At 40.4% G+C, this 14,004-nt stretch overlaps 1 protein-coding gene across 4 annotated transcripts in view; it reads left to right on the top strand.

The window, feature by feature from the left end:
- The window catches only part of REV1 (REV1 DNA directed polymerase), an 83,122-nt gene that overhangs the window by 37,691 nt on the left and 31,427 nt on the right, over nucleotides 1-14,004 (top strand). For all 4 annotated transcript variants that reach the window (XM_061431654.1, XM_061431652.1, XM_061431653.1 and 1 more), the window contains exons 5-8: nucleotides 3,577-3,729; nucleotides 6,428-7,140; nucleotides 9,198-9,305; nucleotides 10,724-10,840. In XM_061431654.1, the coding sequence (XP_061287638.1) occupies nucleotides 3,577-3,729; nucleotides 6,428-7,140; nucleotides 9,198-9,305; nucleotides 10,724-10,840 (1,091 nt within the window). The remainder of the gene's footprint in view (nucleotides 1-3,576; nucleotides 3,730-6,427; nucleotides 7,141-9,197; nucleotides 9,306-10,723; nucleotides 10,841-14,004) is intronic.

Genomic DNA, 14,004 nt, shown 5'->3' with positions numbered 1-14,004 from the left:
ATATGCATGATTCTTGTTTCTGGTCTAGATTTGTGTTTAAAAAAAATTTATCTTGAGTATTTACTTTTTTCTCTCACAACACTACAGAATTCTTCTCAAATTATTTTTACTTGGCCAACTACTCAGTACACACATTTCAGTCCCCCCCTCACCCCATGGTGTAGATAATATTTATAAGAAAATATATTCTTGGTTTTCAGGAGCTAAAGAATGACTGTGAATAGTTTAACTCTCAGTATTTGTAGTGAAAAATAAAAAGCAGTTTGGGCCCTGTAGGATAAAGGACAACAAGTTATATATATATGTGTTCTTACCTATTATTTCCTTTTCTGAGCTTGTACAGTCTTTGTGAGTGGTTGGAAAGCTTAGGTGATCAGAGAGGTGGGGACAAAGGCAATTTTAATGTTGAATGAATGAAGAATTTTTGTTTAGTGGTAGAATATAAGGCAAAAACAGTTCGTTTTTTCCTTAGCCCATAATTCACTCCTTTCTTGTCTTAAATTCACTTTTGAATGAGGAAGAAAACATACCTGAATTGGATGGGCAGGTGAATACACGGTGTTAGGGGTTTTCTCATAGAGAACGACTGGGACGTTGACTGGAGCCATATGGCATTTGATGAGCAGAATTGCATCATCTGAAGAAGATAGTATTGCTACAGTGATACTACAGAGCTTGGAATGGAAATCATGGTAGTGACTTTCATATCTTGATTTCTACAAAATTTTCCAGATTCTGGTTATAACTGTCAGTGTAAATTCATTGTGTCAGCATAGGAAATGATTTAGAGGAGTGTTGGAAGCAAAGTTCTACTCTAGAGATAAGTTTACTGGGGCTAGAGGACAAACCAAGAGTTAAGAGTCCCCAAAGTAAGTAAATATTTCACATCCGTGAATATGTGTCTGATACAGTGAATAAATATATATATATTATATATATATATACACACATATCTTTCATATATACCAGAGTCTATTTTCAGTGTATGAAGGAAGTCCACTGTTTAAAGAAATCATGTAGTAATATCTTTTGGTAAAGTGAAACTCCTTTTGATCTTGAAATTTGGATTTTGGTATTTGGTATTCAGCTTTTTTTTTTTCTTAAAAATAGTAGAACATATACAGTTCCTTTGTGCTTAGGATAAGCAGTGAAATTAGACAATGTTACAAGTTAATCCCTGAGAGATTTCTTAAAAGAAGATCTTTTAAAAACACCTTCAGATAATGCTTTTGCCATGTCTGTAGCTGGACAGACGGATGTCATGACAGTTAGGAATGTACAATGTATGTGTAGTGGTTTGGGTTTGAAATGTAAAAAATTCCTTGTCTAACAAGATGATGATGCGCTGGGCTTTAGTTGCTTTTGCTGGGCATCTCTGAGGACGTCTGGTGAAACCTGCAGTATTAAAATTGGCGCTCTTATCAGTCTCCATGGGCTGAGAGCCTCAGGTTCCGCCAGGTGACCTCAGTCTTCACAGGGGTCATGTGCGATCAGTGTTGACCACAGAGAGCCCCTCCAGAGCCCGGTCAGCCAGCACTCTGCCAGGAGTCTGGGAGAAGCCAGCACGACGGCGGGGCCTGTCCTGGCTTTGCTGCACTTGGGTCTTCCTTCTGGTGTGCCCCTGGGACATCGGGCACCGTTTCAGTCTCCGCTCTGTTGTCTTGATAAAAAATGACTTTAGCCTGATGGTAGTTTCTTTAGGTAAATGAGGGTTGAAGTGTGCTGTCAGTAGTAACGTTCTCCACTGTCGTGATTTAGTGCTTTAGCATGTTTAGTAATGCTACCTAAAGCTGAAGGTGTTTTAGGGGGAGTTATATACTGATATAATTACAAAAAGAACTTAGTTTGCAACATGATATATTTCCATTTTTAGGATATCATCATGTGTTTTTCAGTATTCACAGTTGTTGACTCATATTTTGAATTGGTTTGTTTGTTTAAGCCAGTTCAGTAATTTCTTACACTTTTTTCAAGTTTTGTGGCATGCCCTTTGGGGGAAACGTCAAAACTTTTGAATTTGTCAGATAATAAGAAAAGTATTTTACTCTTTATTCATTTTTTCCTAATTAATTGAAGGGTGGCTTTCTTTATATATAGTTTAGGTTTAAAGCCACACATGCTTTCAAATGTTTTGATTTTGAATTGAAAATGATATATTTAAAGACACAGTAACCATATGTAACTCAGTTTATTAGAAAGCAAATTTTAGTTTAATGAACTCAGTTTTAGCTCTTAGTTATAATAGGTGTTTGGGAGTGTCTGTTAATGGGCCAGGACTGTCTAGTATTAGACTACTCATGCCCCCTGATTTATCCCAGTGATGTTTGATATGTAGCTAGTGAATGTTTGGAAGAGGATACATAGATGTATATGATAACTTCTCTTAGTTCCTGTCTTCTAGTGGCCTTGTCTTTATCACATTTATACATATAAAATAGTATAAATTACTTACTTCTCTTAAAGTTGAGGTTATTTTGTGCTTCACATTACAGGCTTTCACATGTAATAGACCTGATGTGAATCTTAGAAATTGGGGATCCTCATCCAGTCCCGTTATTCTGGGGAAACTTGACATGTGAGATAGGTTGAGAAAACCTCGATGATTGTGTGTGAACTGGAGAAAGATTGTTGTTGTAGTTGTTGTTTTCAGTCGCTCCATCGTGTCTGACTCCTTGCGACCCCATGGACCACATCATGTCAGGCTTCCCTGCCCTTCACCATCTCCTGGAGTTTGCTCAAACTCATGTCCATTGAGTCGGTGATTCCACCCAGCCATCTCATGATCTCTGTTGTCCCCTTCTTCTGCCTTCACTCTTTCCCAGCTGGTATCAGGGTCTTTTCTAATGAGTCGGCTGTCTTTTCTAATGAGTCAGCTCTTCCCATCAGGTGGCCAAAGTATTGGAGCTTCAACATCAGTCTTTCTAATGAATATTCAGGATTGATTTCCTTTAGGATTTCCTTTAGGTTTGACTGGGTTGATCTTGCAGTCTAAGGGACTCTCAAGAGTCTTCTGCAACACCACAGCTCAAAAGCATCAGTTCATCGGCATTCAGCCTTCTTTATGGTTCATCTCTCACATCCATACCTGACTACTGGAAAAACCATAGCTTTTACTATATGAACCTTTATCGGTGAAGTAATGTCTCTGCTTTTTAATATGCAGTCTAGGTTTGTCAAAACTTTTCTTCCAAGGAGCAGGTCTCTTTTAATTCATGGCTGCAGTTACCATCTGTAGCGATTTTGGGGAAAGAGTGTGGTTAATATTAAAGTCATGATTATTAAAATATTGACTAGTCCAGCTCTGTGATTAAACTTTTCTCATCCTATTCTCTAGTTTTCCCCTCCTCAATGTGAGATCATTGGCCACTAGTTTTTAAAATTTCAGACATGTCTCTTCATGTTTAACTAAAATTATATTGTATTAGGACCACTAAAACAAAGGAGGAAGGAATAAACTAGAAAGGGCAATGACATGTTGGTGGTGGAATACTCCTGTTATTGAGAACATTGATTTTCTGTGAAGCTCGTGTACCCCAGGTATTAAACTCTTAAATTGCTCTGACTTTTTCGTTTTAGCATCAAAGCTGGGCGACTCCTGTCCTGCATTCCCTATCAGCTGTACAGCAAGCCGTCCTCTGTGCAGAAGAGCCTCAACTTTAATCCTGTGTGCAAACCTGAGGACCCGCTCCCCGGGCCCAGCAGCATCACCAAGCAGCTCAACGACAGGGTGTAAGTGTGTCTGGTTGGGGCGACCGCGGAGCTGGGGTTTAGCAGTGTGCATGGCCCCTGCTGTACTCAAGATAGAAACACACGTCAAACCTGGTTATTCATCTGTGTTAATCCTGGTGAACTATAGGGGTGGGTGTCTTACCTAAAAATTATTTTTATCACGACAGTTTTGTAAATAAAATGTAAACAAAACTTTTCCACTCACGTTAGATTTCCATGTTAAACCAATGGCTGTTAAGTTACTAGAATTAAACTTTCTCATGGATTTTCATGGCAGTAATAATTTTTGACACAAGTGCTTTGCTGCAGAGTATCACCTTCTCAAAGGCTGAACTGCACCACCTGTACATTTGTTGTGTGCTGTTGCACAGAAAGATAGGCAATGAAAATGTTAACATTTCCAGGTTATTTTTGAAAAATTCTAAGTCAGTAACGATATGAAAACATAAATACTTTATGTTGGTGAAAATTTAGTTGATGACCCTCAAGGTTATAGAATTAGAGATGAATCTAGGCCTTATTCCATGTGTCTGGTTTTTAAAAATATTTTGACTTAAGCTTTAATTGCAGTAACCCTAGGTAAATCGGCTCCACAGTTAATTGGTATGTTGCGTTAACTTGTGTATCAGGTGGTTTATCATCGTGACTCATTGTCATGAGCCTTCTCCTTATTTATTAAATTGCTTGCTTTGGGAGTTGGATATGTTTTTTCCAAAAGACCGGGAGTCTTAATTGCACTGGGGGATCCGGTGTCACTACCTTCTGTAGCTTTGTTGGCGTTTGTTCTTTAACTTGTATTCACTTACGTAAGTTGTTTTTCATGTTACCTAAAACTTCTAATTTTGTTTTTTTAGTACCATCAGTGTGTACAGGCAATATCAGAAAACTTTCTGAATGCACAGCTTCATCTTTTTTTTTTCTTACTCCACTAATAAAGGAAAATATCTTTGTGTGTGTGTTTTGAAATTCTTCTCTGTGTCGATTTGAGGAAGAATTTGCCTATTAGATTGTAATTATTGCTCCATTTATGTTGTTGCCTAGTGAGTATATTACCCACCTGTGGTGTGTTTCCAGTCCAGCCTCTTTAGATGTCCAGTTGCCTAGGCTGGAACACCGCAGTGCAGGAGGGCCGTGAGCAGTGTTCTGTTGCCGGTGTGTGCGTTTCTATTGCATGTGTTGCTAGTATTCATTTAAAGTCTTAGTATTTATAACACAGAAAACTAGATCTAAGGCTTTTCTGGTTGCACTTTTGTTTCTTTCTTGATCTTTATTTTCTGGCATGTTCAGTGCATTTTATAAACTTTTTTGAAGCTCCTTCATGCCGCTTTTTGCTCCCTTGCTCTTTGTCTCAAGGGCCAGACTTTCTCTGTCTTAGATCGCGTTAGGTTTTCTTTCCTTCGTCTCTTAATCGTTTCTGGTTGGTTTTCTGTTTCTCTCTGTGGTGTGCTCACTGGTGAGGCTTTGACCTGCTCAGAGTTGGCGGTCAGATTCCACAAGCTGATCAGCCAGAGCCAACCCAGAAATGGGAGGTGATGTTTGGATCCAGGTCATGTGTGGTTTTCCTGTGTAGTCAGACTGTCATTAATAATAGACCCAGTTGGTATTAGGAGGGGGAACTTGAGATTAAACCTGTTGACGGGGTGGCAGTCTAACCTGTGCCTTGGTGCTGTGCGTGCCCTCATCTGGAGCCTGAACTGAAACTGGGCAAACGCTGTGGACCTTCCTAAGGAGAGTGAATTACGGCTTTGTAGTTCAGACTCCTGTTTTTGTTACTTAGATGATTCTTTTGAATACAAATGAATTTTTAATTACACAGCATTACGGGGAATCATTGGAGGAGCAATGGAGTGTAGTGTAGCGTTTGTCATAGTTCTTGCACTGATAAACCTGTCATCAGGACACTGGGTCCAGACTGCCTTGGACCTACCATCCTGGCATGTACATAATGCATTTCTTAGGAAGGAAACACTAATTCCCTGTCAGTAGGGCAAACATCCTCATTTTTCTGGATATAAATTTCATTGAATTAACCTTACACATTGACTTTTTCTTTTTTTTACTTTTTATCTACATCAGTTGACCCTTTTAATGGATTAATGAATACAGTCTGTTGGTTGTTTCCTGAGGGAAAGTAACCAGCCTCAGGAGGGCGGCAGTATTGAATTTAATGTGTTGAACAGTACCTTACATAAAAAACTGAAAATAAACATAGCAGTTAGAATTCACATGAGGTTTCTTACCCCTTTTTACAGGAATTATTCATATTGTATTAATTGAGCAAATGCTTGACTACTAATGTATGCCAGGCACTGTGACTCAGACTGGGTGTTTAAAGCTTATACCAATAGATGACGATTTTTAATGGGAAAATAACTGAAAATTGTTTTTTGGTTTTTTTCTTCAATCTAAGAAGATCCCATTCTATTTCTTCTTTGGGAGTGTCTGAAGTTTTAAAAAGGAAACAAAACCTAAAAGGCTGTTAATGTGCTAGAATTTTCCTAGTACCTTGCTCCTTCAGTTTAGAAAAGAATTATCTTCTGTTGGAAGAGCAGTAATTCAAGTCGTGGTTTAATCTTTCAGATTCGGGCGGGGGGATATTAAAGTGTATATCAGTAAGAGAGTTTACATGAAAAATTGTTTCAGCTTGAAAGTCCGACGCTATTCATTTAAACAAAAATTTTTTCTTTTCCTGCTTTAGAAATCACATAATTAAGAAAATTGAGACGGAAAGTGAAGTCAGAGTCAATGGAGTGAACAACTGGAACGAAGAAGCTGCAGATAATGACTTTGATTTTGTGGGGCTGGAGCCTGTCTTCCCAGGAAGGAAACAGAACGGAATTCCGCATCCCAGAGGTGGCCGTGCCCTTTGTAATGGGCACGCCCACAGCTCTCACGGTGCCTTAAAAAGCTTGGACTGCTTGGCGCCCCCGGGCAGTGGTGTCGCCAGCAGGCTGTCCCCAGAGCCTGCCCAGGAGGAGGCCACGGGGGCCGAGAGGAGCCGCGGCGCCTTCAGAGACTGCACCGTGCAGCCGGCCCAGCAGAGCGCCTGCAGCGCGGACGCTTTGCGGGATCCACACAGAACTAAGCCCTTCTCCTCGCCACCTTTGCACAGTAACCCTCGAGTCAACGGTGCTCACCACTCCACCGTTCAGGGGCCTTCAAGCACAAAGAGCACTTCTTCAGTACCTTCCCCAAGCAGGGGGCGGCCCTCGGGGCCGCCCAGACCCTCGGACTTCAACTTCATCTCGGACTTCTACTCCCGGTCGAGACTGCACCACATATCCGCGTGGAAGTGGGAACTGACTGAGTTTGTCAATGCGCTGCAGAAACAGAGTAGTGGTGTCTTTCCAGGAAGGGAAAAGTTAAAAAAAATGAAAGCAGGCAGGTCCGCACTTGTTGTAACTGACACAGGTAGATACTCAACTACAATCGTTTTCTTAAGAACAGTCATGCTTACCATTTTGTTCTTAATCTGTCACTGGGGTTCTGGTCAGTACTAAGCTCTTGTAACGTGGAAGTCTTGAGGAGTGTCGGGTTATGTAAGTAACAGTAAGTATAACAGATGATAAAAAGCTTTCTTACTAAAGTATTTTTTACAAAATTAGTTTTGAGTGTGGCTAACTAAAAATCTTTTAAGTAATTTGAATAGGCCCAGGGTTGGGGTTCTGAGCATTCCTTCTTCCTGTAGACTTTATCAGTTGTTGAAGTTTTGAACTGTAAAATATAGTATAGTTTATATTCAGTGTTTAATCTCCTGTAAAAATGGTTTGGTAAGAGTAACTGTTAATTTTTAAAAGCTTGCGTCATAATAATTTTTCAGTCATTAAGTAACTTTGACATAATAGCTGTTGTAATTATAGTGGTTCACTTTTAGTGAGGTTAAGTATTTTCACATAAGTAGATTGGCTAATTGTATTTTGTATTTCAATATTTCTCTTGTCGTCAAAACAAACCCAACAGTAACAGGCTGTATTTCCGTGCCTGTCAATATAAACTGGTGTCTAGTTGAGGCTTTCGTTGCTTTTTCTGGCTCACATGGTTCCTCCCTGAAGATGAGCTGCTCTTGCCCTTCAGTTTATAGCTGTGGAGACAGGTGCACAGAGGAGCGCACGTCTCCCAGACTGGTAGAGCCTCTACATGTGGGTTTCTTGTTATGGTTTGCTGTGTTTAGCTTTTCCAAATGCTTTTTGTTATTTATAAAATAGTTCAAAATAATGGTTATAGGTATTAGATTTTCCTTATATCATGCCTTGGTCTTGTTACCTAAAGGTCATTTAATTTAGAAAGCTTCAAAGAGTAATTATGAATCATTTCCATGAGTGCGAATTTTCCAAGATGAGAGATTTTTATATTGTATGAAAGCATTCAGTGGGCATTTCGTATATGCCTTCCATATGACTTGAATCTTTAAAACCATTATTTTGAGTTGTTTACATTATGTTTATATAATAGTTTTATACAGCAGGATTATAATTAAGATCTATAAGTTATTTCTTGAGGTAACAGAGCAGCAGGGAAGCCCCTGGCTTTGGAGTCAGGCAGCCGCGCGTCGCCTAGCTGCGCCATTCTCAGGAAGCAGGGTGCGAGTTCACTCTCTGCGTCTGTCTCCCGTTGGCTGGCGAGTGATGGTCCAGGAGGTGGTAGGAGCAGGGCCCAGTGCTGTGCCCTTAGTGGGAACAAGGGAAAGGTGCTCAGAGTCCCAGTCTGGTGAATAGAGTTGTCTCAACCTTTTGGGTAGTAACTGTAAGTTTTTAGAAGCCTGTTACGAAGACTAACCTCAGTACTATTGTTCCTAAATCTATCAGAGGAAAATTCCTTTGTGAGATCATCGCTTTTTACAAGGGTGGTGGCCTGTGGGCTCTGAAATCAGGCGGCCTGGGACCAGCTCAGCCTCCTACTGGCTGTGTGACTGAAGTTATTCTTCTGCAAAATGGGGATAATAAGCTTATTCCCTCTTTCATAGTGTTGCTGTGAGGATTTAAATGAATCCATGTAAAGCCCTTCCAGCACTGCCTGACACCTACCGCCCAGCACTGGTAACAGTAGCGGTGTGTGTGGCCGTCCTAGCGAGGAAGGCTGTGACCACGTGGAGCAGTGGTCCTCTAGATGCGTAGCTCCCCGGGACTAAATATGTGAACACACCCTGTACATTTTTATATGCCATTCAGCACACAGAAATGACTTTGAGATAAGCATTTAGACAGATGGAGAGATTTGTTAGAATGTAGACTAGGAAACATGATGTTTGGAAACTAAATTTGTATCTCTGCATTATTTTTAGAGCCAAAGAAACTGAACTTTGATTTCTCTTGAGGTGATATAAATAATCTACTATAGAATCTGTATTTTTTTAAAAACTTCATTCTGCTTGTAAGCATTTAAGAATATAATTTCTAAAGTTAACTAGACCTGATTTTTTTTAAAGTATTGATTAGTTTGGGGTTTGAACGTTCTTTTTTTCCTTCTAGGAAATATGTCAGTATTGAGTTCACCCAGACATCAGAGCTGTATAATGCATGTTGATATGGATTGCTTCTTTGTATCAGTGGGTATACGAAATAGACCAGATCTCAAAGGTCTGTATTCTTGTTTATGTATTAAGAAAATTGATATGTTGTTACAAATATATATTCTAAGGGATCACAAAATACTCTTTAAGAAATATTCATTCTGATTTTCCTTGGCAAAATCAGTTACTGCTTCCAGTTTTTCTGGACTCCATAATTAAGAAAGATTGAGGGAAATTAGAAAAAAGATTTTTCCTCCCTGTAGAGATCAGGCCTTTAGGGAAGAATACTCTTCATTTGAAGGATCTATCATCTAAGATTAAGGACCTGCTTTGGGCATTTTCTATGTTTTTATCTATAGTTATTATTTTTTGCCAATAAATGGAAATTTTATGGTAGCATATGTCTTTGCAACTTGGGTCACTATACTTTCTCTTGAATGAACCATCTGTTGGGGGCATTCTAAGGTTTTGGTTGTAGAATACTTTTGTATTATTGAACGTTGTTAAAATGTGTTGTCCTCCATGCAATCTTTGTTTTAATGGAAATTTTAGGTATTTGTGACCTGTCAGTACTTTTGAAAATATTTATTCTGGATTTTTCAGAAGTTTAGATCTGAAAGAGATAACTAATAGCCTTTTCTTCTGAGAGTGAGTATTTTTCCTGTAAGGGAAGCACAGAAGCTGCTGGGGATAATAATAGGGCTTTATTTTTATCACAAGTAGTTGCTGCTTCAGCTCTGATAGGGGTGTTTAGATTGTAAAGAGTTGATTTTAGCCCATGACTGGCTTTTTGATGCATTTTTTTCTTTGTCCTCACTAATGCATTTAGTGAAATATATTTTTATACACACACATACACACAAAAAAACATGAATTATCCATGTGTTGGTTTACAGAGTTAGAGCTATCTTCTGACACATACGCATACAAAGAAATGGTGTGTGAAAGATTTTGTAACTAAACCAAAAATTTCATGACTATATATACTCACCTTTGATTCTGTAGTAGGTCAGGTTGTGATTCCTCTGCATATATATTTGATTAGTTTTTTTTCTTGCTGTAAAAATAAAGATTAGCTTAGATGTTACCATACTTTTTTGATACCAGAATTATAAAAAGCCTAGACAGTTTGTCTTTCTCTCCTCACCCTCCCACTCTGAATTGAGGTTCTCTGTTGCCTGTTTTCTACTTTAAGAAACCAGAGAGACAACGAGAAGCTATGATAGTGTTGCTTTTAAGTTGAATAAATGCATCAAAATTGTCATGAATAGTTTACTCTGGGGGGTGCAGAGACACTTAGCTGACTTTTGCATAGCAGTTGATAATCTTTAAAGCTCCTGGCTCCGTTAGGGACTAATGCCTGAATAAAGCTAAAGAAAAATGTCATATTTTTTTATGTCTTTTGAAAAATTTTCCGTTACATGTTTTTTAGTGTTGTTAACGTCCCTGTGCTTAGATTTAAAACTAACTGTACTCTTCTTATAGGAAAACCAGTGGCTGTTACAAGTAACAGGGGCACCGGCAGGGCCCCTCTGCGTCCTGGCGCTAACCCCCAGTTGGAGTGGCAGTATTATCAGAATAAGATCCTGAGAGGCAAAGCAGGTACAGATAACAAGCTGTGAAGTCCTAGTGCACCTGTCGAAGACTTCTGCGTTTTGCTTTGGTTCTGTTGTTGCAGAAATAAAAGCAGAGTTGAAACAATTAGCTTTTTCATTCAAAGGTTTTAAGGGTGTCAGTCACATATTAAAGCAGAATCTGAACATAATACGAATGAGTGGTTTATAGTTAGGCTTTGTTGAATTGGATAATGATACTTTCCTGGGCAAGAGAGTGAAGAAAGTTTAAAAGGCATGATTAGCTTGCTTTGTATAGATTTAGTTTGGGGAGGAAGATCATGGACATCATTTTGTAGGAACCTCTAGACTTGAAAGGTAATTACCTGTTGTTTTGGGCTGATTCCGGCAGGGACGCTGAAGTTTGTTTTCTGAGGACGTGTAGGCATCGGTGGACTGAAGAGCAGTTAAGGCCTTAGTGTGCTGGGGTGAGGAGGTGGAGGCCAGCAAGCATCCCCGCGCCTTTGTTGTACCTGTTTCATACGAAAACTTTTTTCTTGCCTCTTTGGCTTCTAAATTTTGGCTGTTAATAAGCAAAAATTAAATAAATTACACTAATCATATTACTGTTAAGATTTTCATGTCTCTCCCCTCCTCCTCCCTCCCCCACCCCACAGTTTTCCCTGAGAAATACTTGCTTAGTAATTACTGAGTAATTATTTGACATTGGTCAGTTTTCCCATGGATGTCTGTGGATACAATTTTTTTTGATTAATTTTTTAGAAAAGTGTTAATCAGAAAATAGATATGTAGCAATCTGGAAGGCTTGCAGTTAAATTTCATCCTAGTTATTTCAGGTTCTTAGTTTCCAGTTAAAAAATTGGGGCTTATTTTAGAAATGACCTCGATGAAATTAAGATGAAAGGAACGCCGGTAGATGTCTCGGAGGACCTTCTTGGGATTACATTTTTCTTGCTGGTTGTGGTCATCATGCCATGGATACAAAGGAGGATAATTACAGCTATGTTTTGATGCTTCACTTGTACTTGTATTCTCCAGACTTCCTAAAACTTTTCCTGGTCATTAAATAAGAGAGTTTTGAGATTCCAGTGTTTCATGTGAAGTGAGTAGAATTTGAGGTTGGTATTCTGAACTTGTTGAGAGTTAATTGTATTGTGGTATTTGACAAGATGGGTTGTTGAAGTATTGGTAGCTTGGTTTTGTGGTAGGTTGGTTTTCCTTTTTGTCTTTTCTGTGTGGTATTAAAGATGCAGTCTAACATTCTGGTAAACAGGTAGGTTAAGAGAATGCACAGCACTTGTCACACTGGGCACTCAGGAAATTCTGAATGAGCTTTAAAGAGGGAAGACGCCTGTGCACGCTGCTCATAGTGTCTCTTGGCGCCCGACGCTCAGAGCTGCTCCCGTGGGCGGAGCCTTGTGTCTGCCCCTGTTAGGCAGTGTGCGTCCGGAGGTTTGGTCTTGGCAAGCAGCCTTCCTCAGAGTGGGGAGCTGGTCCTCTCGAGTCTTTCCTCCTGTCTCCAGTGATCTGACCATAAGCAGTTTGTAAGCGGAATTCTGACCTTGGTAATAACTTAATTGTCTTCCTCGGTGTAGCTGCTGGATTTTCATAAGCTCGTATAGCTCACATTCTCTCTGCCTCTTTAAGTATGAGTGGTAAACCAGAAAGTAAATATTAGAAGAAGTATTGATGTTGCACTTGCCATTGAAAACTGTCAAAACTGGATTTTCCTGTCACTGGAAAAAGAGAATGCGATACTTTACCTTTTATACTGTCTCTGACTGGACATCATTCACTTCCATGTGTGTCCTACACTTTGGACCTGTTACTGTCGTAACAGTATCTGCTGCATGTACCGTGAGTAGCTGTCCTTTGTTACAGATTGGGTGCAGTTAAGCTCACACCTGGAACTTGTTCTTCCGGTGCTTTTGTTCCTCTCTCCTTGTTACTCTTTGATCTTTCTTTCCCTGGGCCCTATAATTAGATAATGACACCAAATTTTAAAACGTTGAGGATCAATTTAGGAATTAGAATCTTTGCCTTCTGTACCGTAACTTTAAGAAAAAATTCAGTTCTAATGTTTTGTCTTACACATCTAGGCAAAGGTATTAGAGCCAAGAGCATCATTAGCCTTTTATAGGACCTCAGTTTCTTACTTGTCATGTTCAGGGACTCGGTCTGATCAGACCAGCGTGCCCAGGGTCTCCACCCCGGGCTTCTTTGCAGCTGCTCCTGAGCCATACTCAGCAGTGAGCCTTCTCATTGACCATCTCGAATTTGGAAATTCTCCCTTCCCAGATTCCAGAATGCAGGTGTTCTCTATCCCTTCAGCAACTTCAGTGTTCATTCTAAGAGCGACCAAAGTTTTAAATTGTATTAGCATAGATTTATTCTCAGCAATTTCTTTTTCACAGATGTGGGTCCTCTCCTCTGATTTCTCCAGCCGTCCCTGCACATACTCCATGTGCCCATCTGGTTTGTCAGGGTTTGATGAGCAGTCTTCTCCTTTGCCGTCCAGGGAGGACGGTGTGTCCCTGCATTTCCCCCGAACCTCCCACGAAGCAGCTCACTCCGCTCGTGGAGGCATTGTGCCCTGCCGCACTGTGGACCGGGTCAGTCCACCCAGAGCAGAGAACTTTGCAAGGCTCCCCAGGCAGGCCGCTGGGAGCAGGGACCACGGACAGCGTTCTCACCAGCAGCGCCACTTCTCCCTTAGGTGGGTTAACTAGCCCTTCGATAGAAGTCCCCTGACGCCCCAGCTCTTAAGGCGTGACTCATGGGTGCTGCTTTGAAAGGCAGCTGGTTGTGGCCATTCAGGCTTCAGCTCTTCTTTTTTGGGTTAGTAGCAGCCACTATTGAACTGTCATACTGCTGCTAAGTCGCTTCAGTCGTGTCCGACTCTGTGCGACCCCAAAGATGGCAGCCTAGTGGCTCCCCCTGTCCCTGGGATTCTCCAGGCAAGAACACTGGAGTGGGTTGCCATTTCCTTCTCCAATGCATGAAAGTGAAAAGTGAAAGTGAAGTTGCTCAGTCATGTCTGACTCTTCACGACCCCATGGGCTGCAGCCTACCAGGCTGCTCCGTCCATGGAATTTTCCAGGCAAGAGTACTGGAGTGGGGTTCCATTGCCTTCTCCAGAACTGTCATACTAACAACCCTGAAATCCTTATAGATTTTCAGCTTAGAATAATG

The sequence above is a fragment of the Bos javanicus genome, chromosome 11 (genome assembly GCF_032452875.1).
Source record: "Bos javanicus breed banteng chromosome 11, ARS-OSU_banteng_1.0, whole genome shotgun sequence".
Lineage (NCBI taxonomy): Eukaryota > Metazoa > Chordata > Mammalia > Artiodactyla > Bovidae > Bos > Bos javanicus.
Note: the sequence above shows the minus strand (reverse complement) of the source record. Positions and strands in the feature narration are given on the sequence as shown.